Below are 17,016 nucleotides of genomic sequence, written 5' to 3' on the forward strand. Positions count from 1 at the left end.
CCCAAAAAGAGTCCGGACCGCGAGGAGAAGAGATGGGGAGATGTTCATTGTTTTCCCTTCATATCCATCCGGGTTCGCTTTTTTTGTGCAAATCCAGCACTCTGCTCCAGCCCCAGACAGCATCCCCACCGCCATCTTCCACTGGGAGCACGACTGCTATCCTCTGGCAGGCTGGGGACGGCTGTGCCAAACAGGGGGAACGGCTTTACGCACCGCGCAGCTTATCGGGGAGGAACCAGTGGACGAGAAACGCGAGGCTGCCTGAGCGGCTCGTGTGTGCACTCACAATAAGCATCATTTCAATAAAGACGCGTCAGAGGCAAGAGGGAAGAGGGAAGAGCTCGGGGATTATTCAAGAGGAATCGTACGCGATGAACCTGTATTGTTGCCCTCTCTGACAAACACAAGCTACTTTATATATTTAATCATTTTTTATATTAATAATATTAATAATTATTATAGCAGCAGGGCCGTAGCCATTTTTGAAAACACTGAGATACCACACACATACAATTTATTAGTTGTATAGTAATTTGGCTTTCCTTTTTTTTTTCTTTGACAAAATATGTATCAAATATATAAATACATACTGTACTTTATTTTCTTTAAAATGTGCATATATGTTTATCAGCTTACAACAAATAACCGAAAAAAAAGTTATTTGGAGATATAAAAACATGTATGTGCAATTATGTGAACAGTAATTTCCTATCTTTTGAATTGTGACCGCATTCAAATTAAGAAATGTCTATTTGTGCGACCCCTTGTTTGTGAGCAATTCAACCAAGAGTGATTTTTTTTCTTCTTTTTTACATAGATGGATTCATCGAAAGGCTTTTTGTGGCTCAGAGTATTCAGTATTTTACAAGAAAACAGCAAATATTACAACAATATGTTTTCGATTTTTTAATCATTGCGTAATTGTCAAAAACATGACCTATACAGTATTTTTATATGCAAAACAAAGCATACAGTAGCTTTTGATTATATTCACATTTAACATTTTCAATGTAATACTTGACTTAATATTTACTGAAATAGCATCGCCAGGCCACCTCACTATTTCCTAATATGAAAGCTACATTTCACATAGGATACGGCCTGTTCATCATATTTGAGCTATATCATGGGCCCAGCATCAGATTTAGCAGAGTAAATCTTCACTGCATGGTCTCCACTGTCCAGAATGACGAGGGTGTCGTTCAGCGACACAAGTCCAACTGGGTTGATGAGGTGGTCTCCCACAAGTGGGGTCGGGGCTGGGCCTTTCAGGAGCTTCCCCAAACTCCAAATCATCCCCTGAATGGAGTCAATCACAATCACATCTCCATCTCTGTCAAAGGCCACGCCCGACATGTTGAGCCTCACTGTGAACTGCAGGGTCAGGCTGAAACTGTCAGTCTGATAGAGGAGGTGGAAGTCTTCTGTAAACACTCTCAGCCTTGTGTGTTGGTTCCTCCCTGGTGAAGGCGTGTCATCAGGTAAATGCTCCATCACTGCAGTGTTCCCAGTCACCCGGCAGCAGGCCACCGCTTTTGGATGCTGCAGGTCTGCAATGACTGTTTGATTCTCTAGAGCGAGACCGTGAGAATAGTCCACTTTTACCTGGGACAGCGTGCCGACCTGGATGTCTGAGACCAGGATGTGCCCCAAGCTGTTTGTGTCCACACCCCAGGGCATCTGGAGGGAATCTTTGACAGTCAAAACATGGTTACCCATGGAGGAGAACACCTTCACAGCTTTATCCCCTGCATCAGTAACCACCACGTGACCACAGGGAGTCACCGCCACGTCCACTGGGAAGCAGATCTCCCCACTGCCTTGTCCTCTTCTCCCAAAACTGTGCAGCTTCGTGCCCTGTGGACTGAACACCGCCAACCTCTCCTCTCCATCATGCACCACCACTATCGTCCCTGACAATCCCGAAACGGCAATGCCAGTGGGATTGATAAGACTGCCCCACCCTCCAAAGGCTGTGCAGAGGTGCAGAGCTGTGGATGTCAGACTTGTGGCCAAGCCAAGACCTGCGCTTGCCCTGTGAGTAGAAGATGGGGGAGTTTGGGACAACAGCAGCTCCTGCAGGTCACTAAGAGCCTGGCAGTGGGAAGTGCTGTCAACGCTGCACAACTGTCGACAAAAGGGGCACTCCAGCTTCCTCAGGAGAGGGTGGGACAGAGCCCTGATGCATTCCAGACAGAGTACATGGCCACAGGAAAGGTTCTGTGGTTTGCGCTCCTTCTGCTGAGTGCTGAACTTCTCGAAGCAGACTTTACACTCCAGCAAGTTGATCTGGATCTCCCTCACAATCCCCTCAGGGCTCAGGTTGCCACGACTCGGGGAACCAGGACTCTTAGCCATGACAGAAATATCCTGATGTGCTGTAAACCTGGTGAGACGGATCCATCAGCCGCAGGAGGTTCAGGAAACCAAAAATAGAAAGACTGGCTATTTAAATGGGATGGAGCGATGGATGACGAGATGGACACGAAGGCCGAGCATGTAACATTTTTGTCAACACACTCATATCCTGGGCTTGAGGCCCAAATGGTCACGTGATATTTTGCACAACAGAGGCTCTTTACTGCCCTCTAATGGAAATGAGTTAATACACGTTGGAAACGTGAGAAAATATCCTTAATTTCTTCTTTTATATATATATATATATATATTAAGTGTTTTAATATAAAGGTTTTGTCTTGATTTAAAGCCCGGATCAGCTGTTACTTACAGTGTGCCTGGATACTCACTGTGGGGTGGCTGCTGCTGATGTCAGGCTTTTCTTTACCTCTTATACCGTTAATCTTTTTGACTGTACAACATTCGTTGCTGTTCTTTTCAAAGGGAACATCAACCGTACCTTCAGAAAGATGTTGTTATAGGTCATCACGAGGCAGCTATTTCAGTCTGCGAGTTTCATGGTTTGCAGACGGAGTGAAATCTGATCTGAGTCAGGCAGGGCTCGAGTCAGCCAATCCAGCACTCCTTTGCTGCAGCACGGCGCTCTTCAGGGGTCGAGCAAGGTCATTCAGGATTTCCTATTGCTACGTATTCAAACTCCCTCCTACTCCTGTGAATGTAATACATTTTTTATTGTGCAATAAAGGCATAATTGTTGAAAGTAGGGTGTAAGTGTAGTGCTACTGCATCTTTTTAAAAAAAAAAGGGCAAATACCTCCAATAACAACAAAAAGAGTTTAAGAGTAAATGTAAAACATTTTATTATGTTTCATTATTTCACAGTGAAAAAGAACAGCCGTTTTTAAATCAGAATTGTTTTTGGCAAATGACATCTAAGTCCAGAGACAATGTACCATTGATTGTGTCTACTGTAGCAGGGTCTGGTCCATTCCACAGAGGTCAACGTCTGGATTGTCGAGGATTAAGAGGGATATATCTGTACTGAGTTGATGCCGACAGAGCAAATGAAAATAAACGTTCAAGAAAGCACTTGAGAGCAGAAGAATCAAAAACACAAAAAGCAAACATTTAGTTGTAATACAAACTGAGAAAAGTTGAGAATAAAAATAAAAAAAGAACATGCAAACAGGCACAAGGGGTGAATTGAAATGTTTCGATGACAGTGAAAGACCTAAAAATAACAATACTAGCGCCCTGGTGTCTGGTGTCATACGGAGATCTCTTCGCTACTCTAACATGTTCCTACTAAAACATTTGATTTGACACAGCCATGCAAATGCAATATATGCCATACCAAGAAGGTCGACAGTAAAACAAAAACACACCTGCACTTCGACAGGTAGAACCAGACAACACATGCAGGAATTTGAATAATTGCCCTCCATTATCAGTAGAGAGAGAACAAAAAAAGAAGAAGATAGCAGCCACAGATGGACAGAGAGTAAAATCACTCAAGGTCACAATGATTCACAAAATACTCAAGCATTACAAAATGTACAGTATTTGCAAGAAAACATTCTGAAAAGTGCTTAAACTGTGTGCTTTGCTTTGTTCCAGGTCAAACACAATCCTCAGTCAAGGATCCTGCCAAGCTAAAGCAGTCTTGCATTAAAATCCTGCCCACATTCAAGTTATAAACATAGAGGCTTCAATTAATGTGATCATGTCTAGATAATGGCTTTTAACATTGAAATGTGTTGAACCAACATACGAGTTGAGGCTGGTGTAAACCAGTCAAATGTACTATGACCATTAATGATATACTGTATCGTAGAATAATTGTAAATTATAGTTTATCAGCTACAATGATCATGCAGTCTACAATTGGCAGTTTTTATTGCCACCTCTTTCTCACAAACACACAACCACGCTCTCTCTCTCTCTCTCGCTCTCTTCACACACACAAAAACCTGTGATGAGTGGTTTAGGAGTTTTGTGTGACTACAGCACACAGTTAAGTGTGTATCTCTAGTCCAAGCCCCTGTGCACTCCTAATAAACACTGCATGGGCCTGTTCATCCACTTCGCCTCTCCTGTCTCCACTCCCTCTACGGTAGTGAGGGGCTTTTGACTTTAATTACACCAGGAAGTGATTGTATCTTTACCCCCTTTTTCAACCTGTGATCCTTCACACCTGGCTCCCTGGAGTGAGTTCAGGAGTCGCACACCAGCCTCTGGCTCCAACTCCTACTGGCTGTCCAGGCCATTGATGGATTTGGTTTTTTCGGAGCCCTTCCCTCTGCGCCGGGTCGGAGGGCTGACCTCCTCCTCCTCGTCGTCGTCGTCGTCCACATCTGTCTCTTCTGAAAAACGAGGGTCAAACACTTTGGAAAGGGGGTTATAAAACAATGTGAATACATTGAGAGTAAAACATCATTCCAACACTTTTTTTAGCCTTTTCATGTAGTTGCTGAATTACAGTAAAGTCACTGTACCTTTATAGACGCCTGACACATGGTCAGCATATTCAGGGTAATTACTGTCTTCACATTCTGAGAGGTTCTGTGACAGGAGAAGAGATTCAGACACATGACACGCATACCATTGACTGGACAGGGAACATATAGCAGCTAAGTGGCCATGCACAGCTTTCATGGTGATAACCTCTAAAAAGGGGGAAAGGGTCTGAAAGTCGATATTCACAGAGGGTCCTCAAGAGTACGTCAGCTGAACATAGGTGTCAGGAATGGGTGCAGCCCACTATACTTGTGACATATTAACCAAGTAATGGAACAAGTAATGATATCAAGGAGTGTCTCACAGGCAGTATTACAGCAGGGGTGCGGTACTTTTCCATTACAATCAGCATCTGTAACATTCAAGCCAAAGGAGTTCACATGATGCTGCTGCAGCCCATCATCGCTGTATATCGGAGTTATGGGGTCGATGTTGGAAGTGCTTTCTTTAAGTCTTCACGTGCAGTACATAACAAACATATCCATAACACTTGTGCAGGTGCACACACACCACAATTACCAGTTTACAGGTTACTTAAACTATTTGAGTTTCCATGCATCCCTGATAGATTTAAACTGAGACCAATATTAGTGACTTTTTGTTACGACAAAAAACACTATAGACATACCTTTCTTCTTGGACCATAATTTTCAGCACACGACACCATTCCAAACAGGCACAGGAATGTAATGAAGGCCTAAAAACAGATCACAGATAACAGAGACTGCTTAATGATTCATGGAAAATGCATAATCAATAACTAAGTTTAGCTGTTTAAGTGTTTTTTTTATGTGTTGGCAGCAACATTAAGTCACATGATTTTATGGCTTTCATTTTGACACAAATGCAGCCGTACTGTGAACCTGATCTTACCAAACACAGCAGCCAGAGGATCACATAGAGGATCTGGGTTTTTGAGAACAAGTCCTGTCCAAACTTAATACACGCCAAGGCCTCCAGAAAAGCGATTGCCCTGTGAAGGAGGAGAGAAAAACACCAACAACTGAATTATCTGACCTTAAGTAAACTTCTAATTTTACTGAGAAAGAAAGCTAAAAAGAAAAATATGCCTTTATGTGGCTTTTACCTGAGAGAAAGTACATTTGTTTTGTAAGGCCTACAATTTAGGTTTCACTTACCCAAATACCCAGCACTGCGTCCCAACTCTCTTGCACTGGGTGTCTGTGAGGTACGCATAATACTGCCTGGAGCAAAAAACAAACATTGCAAATATTAGAACATTTTGCAGTTCTGATCTGTTATTTGCCAAATCATTAATCTTTGTCAAAACAAGAAAAGAACATGTAAATATGGGCAGTTCATAGTGCTCATCTCCTCATGCGGGATGGCCGCCCGCATCCGCTTCAAAACATTGGTACTTGCGTACCGTGCTGTGAACAGATCGGGTCCGGTCTACATCCAGGACATGGTCTAACCTCACATCCAGGACATGGTCAAACCGTACACCCCAGCTTGTTCACTTCGCTCGGCTTCTGCCAATCGGCTTGTAGCTCCTTCACTTCGAGCTAAACACTCAACAATGTCACAACTGTTTGCTGTGCTGGCTCCTCATTGGTGGAACGAGCTCCCCATTGACATCAGGACAGCAGAAAGTCTCTACACCTTCCATCGCAAACTAAAAACACATCTTTTTTCGACTATACCTTGAATAGGGAAGGTAGAGCCGTAGTAGCACTCTGGTAGCACTTAAAATGGCTCTTACTGATAGCACTCTGTAGTTTAACGTTATTGAAGAAATTGTACTTGCTTGATTCTTGTTGTTCTGAGTTTGGACTCATGGTTTAATGCACTTATTGTAAGTCGCTTTGGATAAAAGCGTCAGCTAAATGACATGTAATGTAATGTAATGATAAAGATGTATTTTTACCTCACTGTTGGAGCTGTGATGATACCAACAAACAGGATCCGACACCAGCTAAGAGCATGGCTTGCAGGGAAGATGAAGATGTGCTTGAGGAAGAATGTGTTCAACTCTGTTAGCTATTGACAAAGAGAAAAACAGGTAGAAGAGAATAAAACATCTTCATATGTAAAAGGCACATGTTGACTTTAGCTCAGTATTAAAGCACATTGAGTTTGAAATGATGCGTGTAGGAACATTAGCATTTTTTTATACACAATCCTTAATACAAATGTTCTTAAATAATGCCTCCAAGAGGAAATAAAGTATTCCGTTTTACTGGTTCCAAATCTTGTGCAAGTATAAATAGTCAAAATGAATATCTATGATGACATTATTTGCTCCAGGGTTTATTTTTGTCCTGTGTTTTTTTAGCAGTGTAACTAACACATGGCGAGTTGGATTATGGTCAGGTGACCGTGTTAGACAGTCAAGAACGTTGCACTGTTTGGCCCTAATAACCTACTGGTTGCTTTGGCTTTATCCTGCTGTATTGTTGTAAGATTATTGTTTGTGTGAACAGTTTATACTATGTTCACCCAATATGGATGTCAATGCCCCTAAGCACCTTTAAAGCTACAAATCCAGTGTGCAAGCGTACAGTGCCAACACAATAAAAACTTGATTTTCAAAGCAGACATTTTGACATGTCATAGTAGGAAGAGCACATAACATTAACAATGGTTTTCTTCTAGTCAATTGTCCCAAAGCTAAGAGTTTGAGATGGCCACCATGCACAATACCAGGACCCTGAAACTGAAGCGATCATTAATGTTATTATTATTATTATAATAATAAAATGTAAATGGTGCCTGTAGAATAAGGTGCCATTTTATACACAATCAAATGTTTTAACATCCTATATTCTAACTACTAGACTATTTCGCACACTATGAAAGAATCTAGGCAAGTCGCAGGTATATTTAAGTGAGGTATTGTTTGTGACGTTATTTTTACTACAAATAAAATATGTATGTTGATTTATCATAGTGGAACTGGATGTACTGCACCATGTCTTTTCAGTTCCTATGTGCCATTTGACTGCATGACTTCAATTCTATTTCAATAGTCATATCCATCCATACATGAAATTTGACCGCTGCAGTTACACAATCCTAAGCATTTAAGGAGCAACTTGGGTTCACACAACATACGGATCGAACCGCCAACTTTGTAAATAAAGGAGAACGCGTTAAGCTAGTCGCTCCCTCAAGACCCGCATTGCACAGATAATGTAAAATTAAACCTTTCTGTGAATTGTACAGCTAGACGATCTTTAATTTCTTTAACTATAATTATGCTGCATATCTCTCTCATGAACAGACGTTTTTCTCATTTGATGATTGTTCAGCGTCTTTACCACACACTAGTTTGGGGTTTTCACGGACCATGTAAACAATAAATGTTTTGACGTCATCGCAGGACAAGCACAGGTATAGTTAATAACATGTAATGACAGCTCTATTTCATTCTCATGTGCCAATACATCTTGCCTTGCATCTAGACTGTGTTCACGAAAGCAGAGTCCACCGACAAGGAATGCAGTCATTATTAATGTTTTAGTTACACTTGTGTTTAACTACTCAAAATGTGTGTTGTAATTAAGATCGATTGGCAATGAGAGTCAATTTGTGCCTTATTACAGGCAGATGAAGTAAAAAGGTCAACAAGTTCAACCAGGACAGTCACAAACAGATTATCCGACAATGCCAGTCACACTTGGATTCACAAATTGTCAATTTTTGTCATTTCGGAGGACACTCTGCCCTAGTACCTCTCATCCGCACTGGATAATGAGAGGGAGGACCGCTGCCGTGTTACTCACTCATTTGGCCTGGAGCCTGTGTGGTTGAAGCCAGTGAAGAGCAGCTAAACTGTCACCATGCTAAGTACAGCCGAGACATCCCCCATCTCTTCAACTAATTCTCAAAGACTGGTAATTACTATTTATAGCCTCAAGGGAGTTGGGACCTGCGTTAATGAGGGAGCGGGGAGGACAATGTTGTTTCATCGCCAAACAAAAATCTTAGAAAGCTTTCATCACCATGGTTGCCATCGGGTAGAAATTTGGCAGCCACAGTTGACTCTCCAGTGGAAAGCAATGGAGCTTACTCAAGTTCTCCATCCACTGCTTTCCCAATTGCTCCTCAGTAATCTAGCGTATCGTTCACCCGTACGGGATTAGCTGTTAATGTGTAGAAAGCAGGACACTCATGTATTATATGAATCCATGCGAGACAGGTTTTAGATTTCAACAGCAGAGGAAGAAATTGGATTAGCCTGGAGCACACCGGATGATCCCTGACTAGTCAGCACTTAGTCACCGTGAGATGGAGAGAGAGGATTTCTCAGTGACCCACCTGCCAGATAATCATGAACAGATAGACGCCCATCACTCGCTGCAGGGAAGACTTTGGGTCAAGCCAGCGTACGTAGGTCCAGCTCGCGGGGGTGAACTGCAACGCGGCTCGCTTGATCTTCCCCGTGGTGGTGTGGATGTCCCTGAGTGAGACCCACAGGAGAAGGATTACAAAGACTTGCAGATAGATTTACAATAAGTATTGTGTTAGTAGACAAAGCGGGATGAAAGTAATGCCAACACATTAATCATTCACGTCCACTCCGCCTTGATGAACTTGTAAGATCCTATTTCAAAACAGTTTATGTATCTTAAGATGGTTTCTCAAATGCATTGTTTGATGCATTAGGTAGCTCTTACTCATTTAACTTATCTGTTTTCAATGTGATTAAATACATTACAAGATATTTTTCAATGGGCTCACATTCACAAGAATGTGTTTTAACTTACATAATAAAGCATAAAAGCAAAAAAAAGGACTATATCAAAATGATTTAGATTGTAATTTCATCCTTTATGGATATACTTTTTTTAAATTTCAGTTTAAATTAAAGTGATAATGTATTACATGCATTATATGTTATATACTGTATATTATTACTCAGTTAGGGCTGATAACATAAAACGCATAGACCAGGCTCTTCATATAAACCCCATTTCCCTTATCACAACCTAAAACTAACATAACAAATCCAAAAGACGAAGGATGAACACAAACTGTTACTTGTAGTTCATTTCCAGATTGTAGGGTCATACTTAATACTGGCCCAGTGGTAGGTCCTCATCTCCAAAAAGCGACAGACAGTCATGCCAAGCCAGATGCCCCCTCCATTACACAGCAGAATGTCCAGAATCACCTGGTCCCACCAGCACTCAGCGAAGTTAGGCAGCAGATGCATGAAAAATAGCTGAACGGGAGATTAGGAGGCTATGAGTCTTCACTCTTCATCATATCTTAAAAACTTAACTTTTCAGTCTACAATCATTAATATGGGTTATGCCAAGTTATTGAGAATAGCCCAAACCCATCAAGTCCCCTGGATGAAACACGAACATCACAATCTTAAATAATCTTAAAATAAAAAGAGAAAGGGACTGTGATGACCTCATCTGGGATGTGCTTCCTTACCTCAGTAAGCTCCCATGTAATACTGATGGTCCAGCAGAGGCCATAGCTTCGAATCAGCAGGGCCTTCATACCCCAGCCCCAGAAATGGCTAAATGCAAAAATGTCAAAATGGCTCAGGATTCTCTCCCAGGTGATGACATGGCAGTTCACCGCATAGTCCTGCAGAGAGCAGCACCGATTAGAATGATTGATAATCCCCTGCTAGTGAACCCAACTGGTGCATGTGAATCAATATGCAAATTGTTTTCTGTGCAGGCCGACATCACTCACCATTATGTCTGCCTCTCTCTTGGCATAACGCAGGTTTGGGTCCAGCCAATACATTAGCTGCTTCACTTGTTGCCAGTTGAGGAAGATGATTAACACCAGGAACAGGAAGTAGAGGACACTCAGACCTTAACAGCACAGAGACACATGACATTCAGGAAATCTGAGGTCCAAATCAAAACTGTTTTCACCCTCCGAGAGTTTTATTAATACTCACCAAAAACTATTCGCCATATTGCTGGGTGTGGTCTAGTGAATGGACCTAAAGTGAGGCACATGAAGATACCATTTCAAAAGATATATTCTACAGCACATGAAATGGACACTATGTTTTTCTTTGTATTGTCGTTTCACATATATCACCTCTAAACCGAGACCTTTTTGCTTCCTTGTTTGGTTTTCACAGTATTAAAATGCGTTCCTTGTTGGAACTATGGGTGTCACATAGGCAATAAGCACAGTAAATACTAATGTCTGTTCAGGCTAACTGTAACAATGACAACGCAGATACTTTGACCACACTGACATAATAACATTAGGGGCATTGTTTTGCTCACCGTTGGGAAATGCCAAAACACTGATGACAAGAAAGAAGGAGATGACCAGGATGAGCCCCACCCAAAGATTATTGTTGGGATTTCCATCATCTCTGCAGGCAGAAAACAGAAACGGTTCAAAAGAACAGTAAATATCACCAGGATGGTACATGTTGAACAGACACTTTTGAATAGTAACATTAGTCTCTGCTTTATGTCTGTGGTGAAGTGAATGTGCCTCACAGGTCTAAAGGTGTTTTAAAAAGGAGACATTCGTGTTTTCGTTGCATTAGATTTGCCCGTGCTTTGTAAAGCAGCACTGTGGATGTGACAACTCGTTTCCTTGCTGTTGCATTGTTGTAGCTATGATGTCAGCACAGGAAACGATGCACATTCCCAGACCAACGTGATATAACACGTTTATTTTGATTAACTTAGGTCACAATGCAGGCAGTCGTCACCGAGAAAGTGAACCGGGTTGCTTCCCGAGGACAGACGATTGTGTTTCCGGGATAAATCCTCCTGTGGAGCAGCTAGAAGCTAGCTACCCTCCCCGTGTCGCGGTACCTGTCGGAGCATCACTGCTGCCGTTAGCCGAGCGCGAGCTAACCGAGCTAACCGAGCGACTTACCTCGCGAACGCGAAATACATCAGGCTGAGCACCGTGCATGTCAGCAGCGTTATCGTGTGCGGCCTGTAGAAGAACTCGATGGTGATATCCTCGACCTGCTGCTCGTTTATCATTCGGAAATGCATCCTGTAGTTCACATCATCCTTGCTCAAGGTGTACACTGAAGCCATGTCAGGAGGACGCAGAGCGGCGAGCAGCGGCGCCTCACAGTAACGTGAGAAAGTGCTCCACTACCGCCTGCGACCACCACACACACTGCTGCTGCTGCACAGAGGCAATGGTTCAAAGAAATATGCACGAATACTAAATAAATATGCACGATTACTGAATAAATATGCACGATTACATGGCGAACTGGCAGCGTGCAGATGAGATTAAAACAGGCAAAAGCAGAGTGAGGAACAGAGGGTTCAAAGGGGGGAAGACAGTTTTGGAGAAAGTTTTCACTTTTGGTTGTGATTGGTGTAACATGTTTGTAGAGACAGAGAGAGAGAGATCACAGTTCACACGCCCTCCATCATGTGCTGGTTGTTTTTAGCGTGACCTTCGTGCAAGGACTTTAAAGCGTGACAAAGTACAGAGGTTGCCTTTCTAATTATGCTCACGTTGAATCGCTGTGGCCGCCTGGATGGATACAATTGTAGGGTTTGGTAACTTGAACATAGTCACTACAGTACAGTTATTTGAAGGTCAAATGAATGTGTTTTCTTGATGACATCCTGCACTGCAAGGTGAATTTACTTTACACTTAATTGTGTGTGCGTGTGTGTGTGTGTGTGTGTGTGTGTGTTTATCGCCCCCACGTGGCCGCTCCTGGCTTCACATGTCACTGAAACCGAAGAAATATCGTCCGTACCCAGCAGGGGTCGCTGTCGAGCAGCAACGACCGACTAGTTTTCTTAAGGTTCACCGTCATGTTAATTGTGTTGGTTTAGGAAACAAGTGAAAAGGGATTTTACTCATAATCTCCCCAAATTAAATTGAGCATATTGTTCACCTATACAGTACATAATACACAAAAAGAATGATGAGAAATAAAGTTATAAAAAGCATGTTTTGTACTAGATTATCAATAACCCATACCTGGGGTAGGGGATTAAGTTAGTGGATGGTACTTCTAGTACCATTTATTTTTAATTATCTGCGGAATTGTCTAACAACTTAAAGTTAGCATGGCAATCATTTATTGTTTGGTTGTAAAACAGAGTAAGAAATATCTTGTTTTCTCTGGGTTTAGCTGGTGTATGTTCGCACTATTTTATCCACTTGGCTATTGTAGGCTATTTCATTTGTTGTTTGTAACAAATGCATCACAACAAAATGTGTTACATTATTTTTCTGATACAAAAAATATAAATATACTATTTGGGGGATAATTTGCATAATTTGCTAATCTTAAAACCAGTAAATTATTGTTTTAGCTGTATATCTGGAATTGTCCAAAGTAGGACACGGTGTAGTAGTTTCACAAGAAGACAAAGAAGACATACACAAACTAAATATGCATCTTTATTTGCCAAAAACAAAGTTACAAAGTGATTCAAATATAAATAAACTGAATTCACAGAGAACAACACTGGTTACAATCGAAGAAGTTTGAGAATATTAGCCAAACTTCCAGGAGTTGAGACAAACGTTAAATTTGGAGATCAGAAACAACAATACCTCTTTTTGTCATTGCTGACCCGTCTGTCGTGAAATGATTAAGCAACACAATTCAAAGGGGGGATGTATACAAATACAGTGGTATGAAAAAGTTTGGGCACCCCTGATCATTTTCAAGATTTTCCTTTATGTATCATTGGTTGTTCGGAACAGCGATTTCAATTAAATATATCATATAGCAGATAAACAGTGATATTTAAGAAATGCAATTAAGTTTATAGGATTTACAGAAAGTGTGCAATAATTACTTAAAAGTAGGCAGGTGCATAAATTTGGGCACCCCAACAGAAAAATTACATCAATATTTAGTAGATCCTCCTTTTGCAGAAATAACAGCCTCTAAACGCTTCCTATAGCTTCCAATGAGGGTCTGGATTCTGGTTGAAGGTATTTTTGAGCATTCTTCTTTACAAAACATCTCCAGTTCAGTCCGGTTTGATGGTTTCCGAGCATGGACAGCCCGCTTTAAAACAGACCACAGATTTTCAATGATATTCAGGTCTGGGGACTGAGATGGCCATTCCAGAACGTTGTACTTGTTCCTCTGCATGAATGCTTTGGTAGAATTTGAGCTGTGTTTAGGGTCGTTGTCTTGTATCCAGCCCCGCCGCAACTTCAACTTTGTCACTGATTCTTGAACATTGTTCGCAAGAATCTGCTGATACTGACTGGAATCCATGCGACCTTCAACTTTAACAAGATTGCCAGTACCTGCACTGGCCACACAGCCCCACAGCATGATGGAACCACCACCACATGTAACTGTGGGTAGCAAGTGTTTGTCTTGGAAAGCTGTGTTCTTCTTCCGCCATGCATACCGCCCCTTGTTATGTCCAAAAAACTAAATTTTAGTTTCATCAGTCCACAGTACCTTATTCCAAAATGAAGCTGGCTTGTCCAAATGTGCTTTAGCATACCTCAAGCGACTCTTTTTGTGGCATGGGCGCAGAAAAGGCTTCTGCCACATTACTCTCCCATACAGCATCTCCTTGTGCAAAGTGCGCTGAATAGTTGAACGATGCCATCTGACACCATCTGCAGCAAGATCATGTTGTAGGTCTTTGGAGCTGGTCTGTGGGTTGAGTTTGACTGTTCTCACCATCCTTCGCCTCTGCTTATCTGAGATTGTTCTTGGCCTGACACTACGGGCCTTAACTAGAACTGTGCCTGTGGTCTTCCATTTCCTCACTATGTTCCTCACAGTGGAAACTGACAGCTGAAATCTCTGAGCTATCTTTTTGTATCCTTCCCCTAAACCATGATGTTGAACACTCTTTGTTTTCAGGTCATTTGACAGTTGTTTTGAGGCTCCCATGTTGCCAGTCTTCAGAGAAGATGCAAAGAGGAGAACAACTTGCAACTGGCCACCTTAAATACCCTCTCATGATTGGCTTCACCTGTGTATGTAGGTCAAGGGTCAATGAGCTTACCAAACAAATTTGGTGTTCCAATAATTAGTGCTAAAGGTATTCAAATCAATAAAACAACAAGGGTGCCCAAATGTATGCACCTGCCTACTTTTGTTTAAGTAATTATTGCACACTTTCTGTAAATCCTATAAACTTAATTTCACTTCTTAAATATCACTGTTTGTCTGCTATATGATATATTTAATTGAAATTGCTGTTCCGAACAACCAATGATACATAAAGGAAAATCTTTAAAATGATCAGGGGTGCCCAAACCTTTTCATACCACTGTATAATAATGGGTAATCTATATCCAAGTGCTGGCTCATTCACATGCTTACGTATTTTTTTAGCTACTTACTTCTGAAAGGAAAACAAAAGCTAATTTTGCATTCTTTATATGTTTTATATTGAGGGGTATTCGACATGATTGGTTGTTACACTTTTGATACAATAAGGATTTTAAAGTACCATAAATAAGTGGTTGCTCGTTGGCTGGTTGAGCTTCATTAAGCCTCAGTCTCCATGTTTCAGCAGTATGATGGGCTGCAGATACAGAATCAGTCAGTTATGAATAATCACATTCCTCTTACAGTGTATGCAGTTGCTATGTGTGTAAAAAAAGACATACCAAAGTATTGAAATGTTGTCTGCATACAGCTTTACTCAACCAGTAGATCAAGGAAAGGGCAATTAACTTTTCAACAACCAGCAGAGTCACAATCAGTCCTTTGATTCCTTCATGGATCTTTAAAAGTTGAGACAGAGATGGAATAAATACACTTTGCTTTGTGCTTCAGAAAGCCACAGATGTTACGTAAAGAGGGTACATGCTGTTTTCTTTATACCTTGTTCGAGCTCTCTGTTGGTGAAACATGAAGATGGATGAAGCATAAACTAATTGCTGCAATTGACCAGAAGAAGCTGACGATGTTCAGAGAGAATGACAGCTTAGTCTGGAAGGTGAAAGAGGCATGAAGATGGCAGGCATGACTGAAAATCATCATTAGGTTAAAAAAACAGAACCGGATCAGGATGTCGTGTCTTTTAGATTTCATAAGAGCAACATTCTTGAAATAAAAATGTGTAATAATTATTCTTTTTTTGGGGCAAGTTTACAAAGAATAGAGTCTAATTGGATTACAAAAGTCCTTACTAAGTCCTTTTTTTACTTTGTCACTTTGTTATTTTGGCATACAAACACTAGTAATCAACGTTTTATTTCTTATTTAAGATATATGAGTTTTGGTAAACAACAGTTGGAAACATTACAAATATTACTGTATCTAGAAAAAAATTATTAAAAAAACGTAATTTTGTACTTACCACGTACATGTTTGGATAATGTCCAGCTGCATAGGACAGGATGCCACAGACCACAAACTAAGATATTGATAAAACATGTCGATTATTTAAGACAGAGATATAATAGTGAATATTGTGAAGCATCAAAAGAATACAAGACAAGATAAATGTTGTTCATCCAATGCAGAGAAATTGAAATGTCACAGAAGCCAAAGGAGAAGAACAGATGCATAGTTATACAGTTCCCTGTTAAATAAAATAGGTGAAAAGCAATGGTAATGTCTATAGAATAGGGTTTCTGATTATATTTTCACATAGTTATCCGGAGTGATACGATATGTGTGTGTTGAATAAATTAGTAGTCTGTATTTACCAGAACGCTGGGCAGAGTGTAGATTAAGTGGAACGCTTCTGTGGTCATAAAAATCAGGCCGAGCGCGAGAATGAACACACCAGCGATGGCTTGGGCTGCCTAATACAAAACGAGAAAAATACTGCATTACAACGCTGCAAGTCGAAGACAGAAATACAAATATGAAGCTATGAAATATTATATGACGATGACTCTTCTTGTGTAAGAAACAATTCAACTTACTCCGAGAGGTTTAGGTTTCCCTTTGATAGCAAAGACCTTGTAGGAATCTTTGTACACGCACTGAAACTTTTCCGGCATCAGTTGACCTTCTCCAGCGTCTCTCAGACTCCCGATGGGAATGGTGATGATCATTGATTCATCACATGCAAAAGTCTTCTTCATTCTTTCTTTCTTCTTCTTCTACTATCTTGATTCAGACCTGAAATTCTCTGCTTTGTCAAAATGAGCTTGACAAGGAAATGACCTGCCAAATCAATTGTCAATGGTCTTTGTCTCTTCACCCCCCTCCCCCCCCCCCCTCCCCTCCCACACACACTTATTTTT

At 41.1% G+C, this 17,016-nt stretch overlaps 3 protein-coding genes across 5 annotated transcripts; all 3 read right to left on the bottom strand.

The window, feature by feature from the left end:
- Nucleotides 1–893: 893 nt before the first annotated feature.
- Nucleotides 894–2,532, bottom strand: LOC117745555 (E3 ubiquitin-protein ligase NHLRC1-like). The gene has a single exon (XM_034553960.1). The coding sequence runs from the start codon at nt 2,356–2,358 to the stop codon at nt 1,120–1,122; it is 1,239 nt and encodes a 412-aa protein (XP_034409851.1). The 5' UTR covers nt 2,359–2,532; the 3' UTR covers nt 894–1,119.
- Nucleotides 2,533–3,193: 661 nt separating this feature from the next.
- ptdss1a (phosphatidylserine synthase 1a) lies at nt 3,194–11,988 on the bottom strand. 3 transcript variants are annotated; one of them, XM_034554204.1, is made up of 13 exons: nt 11,719–11,988; nt 11,109–11,200; nt 10,769–10,813; nt 10,555–10,679; nt 10,285–10,443; nt 9,912–10,063; nt 9,157–9,298; nt 6,764–6,876; nt 6,015–6,080; nt 5,749–5,848; nt 5,504–5,572; nt 4,854–4,920; nt 3,194–4,742 (listed from the first exon to the last, which is right to left on the bottom strand). In XM_034554204.1, the coding sequence occupies exons 1-13, from the start codon at nt 11,886–11,888 to the stop codon at nt 4,606–4,608; spliced, it is 1,437 nt and encodes a 478-aa protein (XP_034410095.1). In that variant the 5' UTR covers nt 11,889–11,988; the 3' UTR covers nt 3,194–4,605. The 3 variants fall into 3 exon arrangements, with proteins under 3 accessions (XP_034410095.1, XP_034410097.1, XP_034410098.1); XM_034554206.1 differs by having other exon boundaries at nt 3,194–4,721; nt 11,719–11,971; XM_034554207.1 differs by lacking the exon at nt 11,719–11,988 and adding an exon at nt 11,331–11,425.
- Nucleotides 11,989–15,016: 3,028 nt separating this feature from the next.
- Nucleotides 15,017–16,936, bottom strand: LOC117745537. Its single transcript, XM_034553933.1, has 6 exons — nt 16,693–16,936; nt 16,471–16,569; nt 16,119–16,175; nt 15,641–15,748; nt 15,424–15,540; nt 15,017–15,338 (listed from the first exon to the last, which is right to left on the bottom strand). Exons 1-6 carry the CDS (start codon nt 16,852–16,854, stop codon nt 15,309–15,311), a joined length of 573 nt encoding a protein of 190 aa, XP_034409824.1. The 5' UTR covers nt 16,855–16,936; the 3' UTR covers nt 15,017–15,308.
- Nucleotides 16,937–17,016: the final 80 nt, after the last annotated feature.

This window comes from Cyclopterus lumpus, chromosome 16, assembly GCF_009769545.1.
Source record: "Cyclopterus lumpus isolate fCycLum1 chromosome 16, fCycLum1.pri, whole genome shotgun sequence".
In the NCBI taxonomy this organism is placed as follows: Eukaryota; Metazoa; Chordata; class Actinopteri; order Perciformes; family Cyclopteridae; genus Cyclopterus; species Cyclopterus lumpus.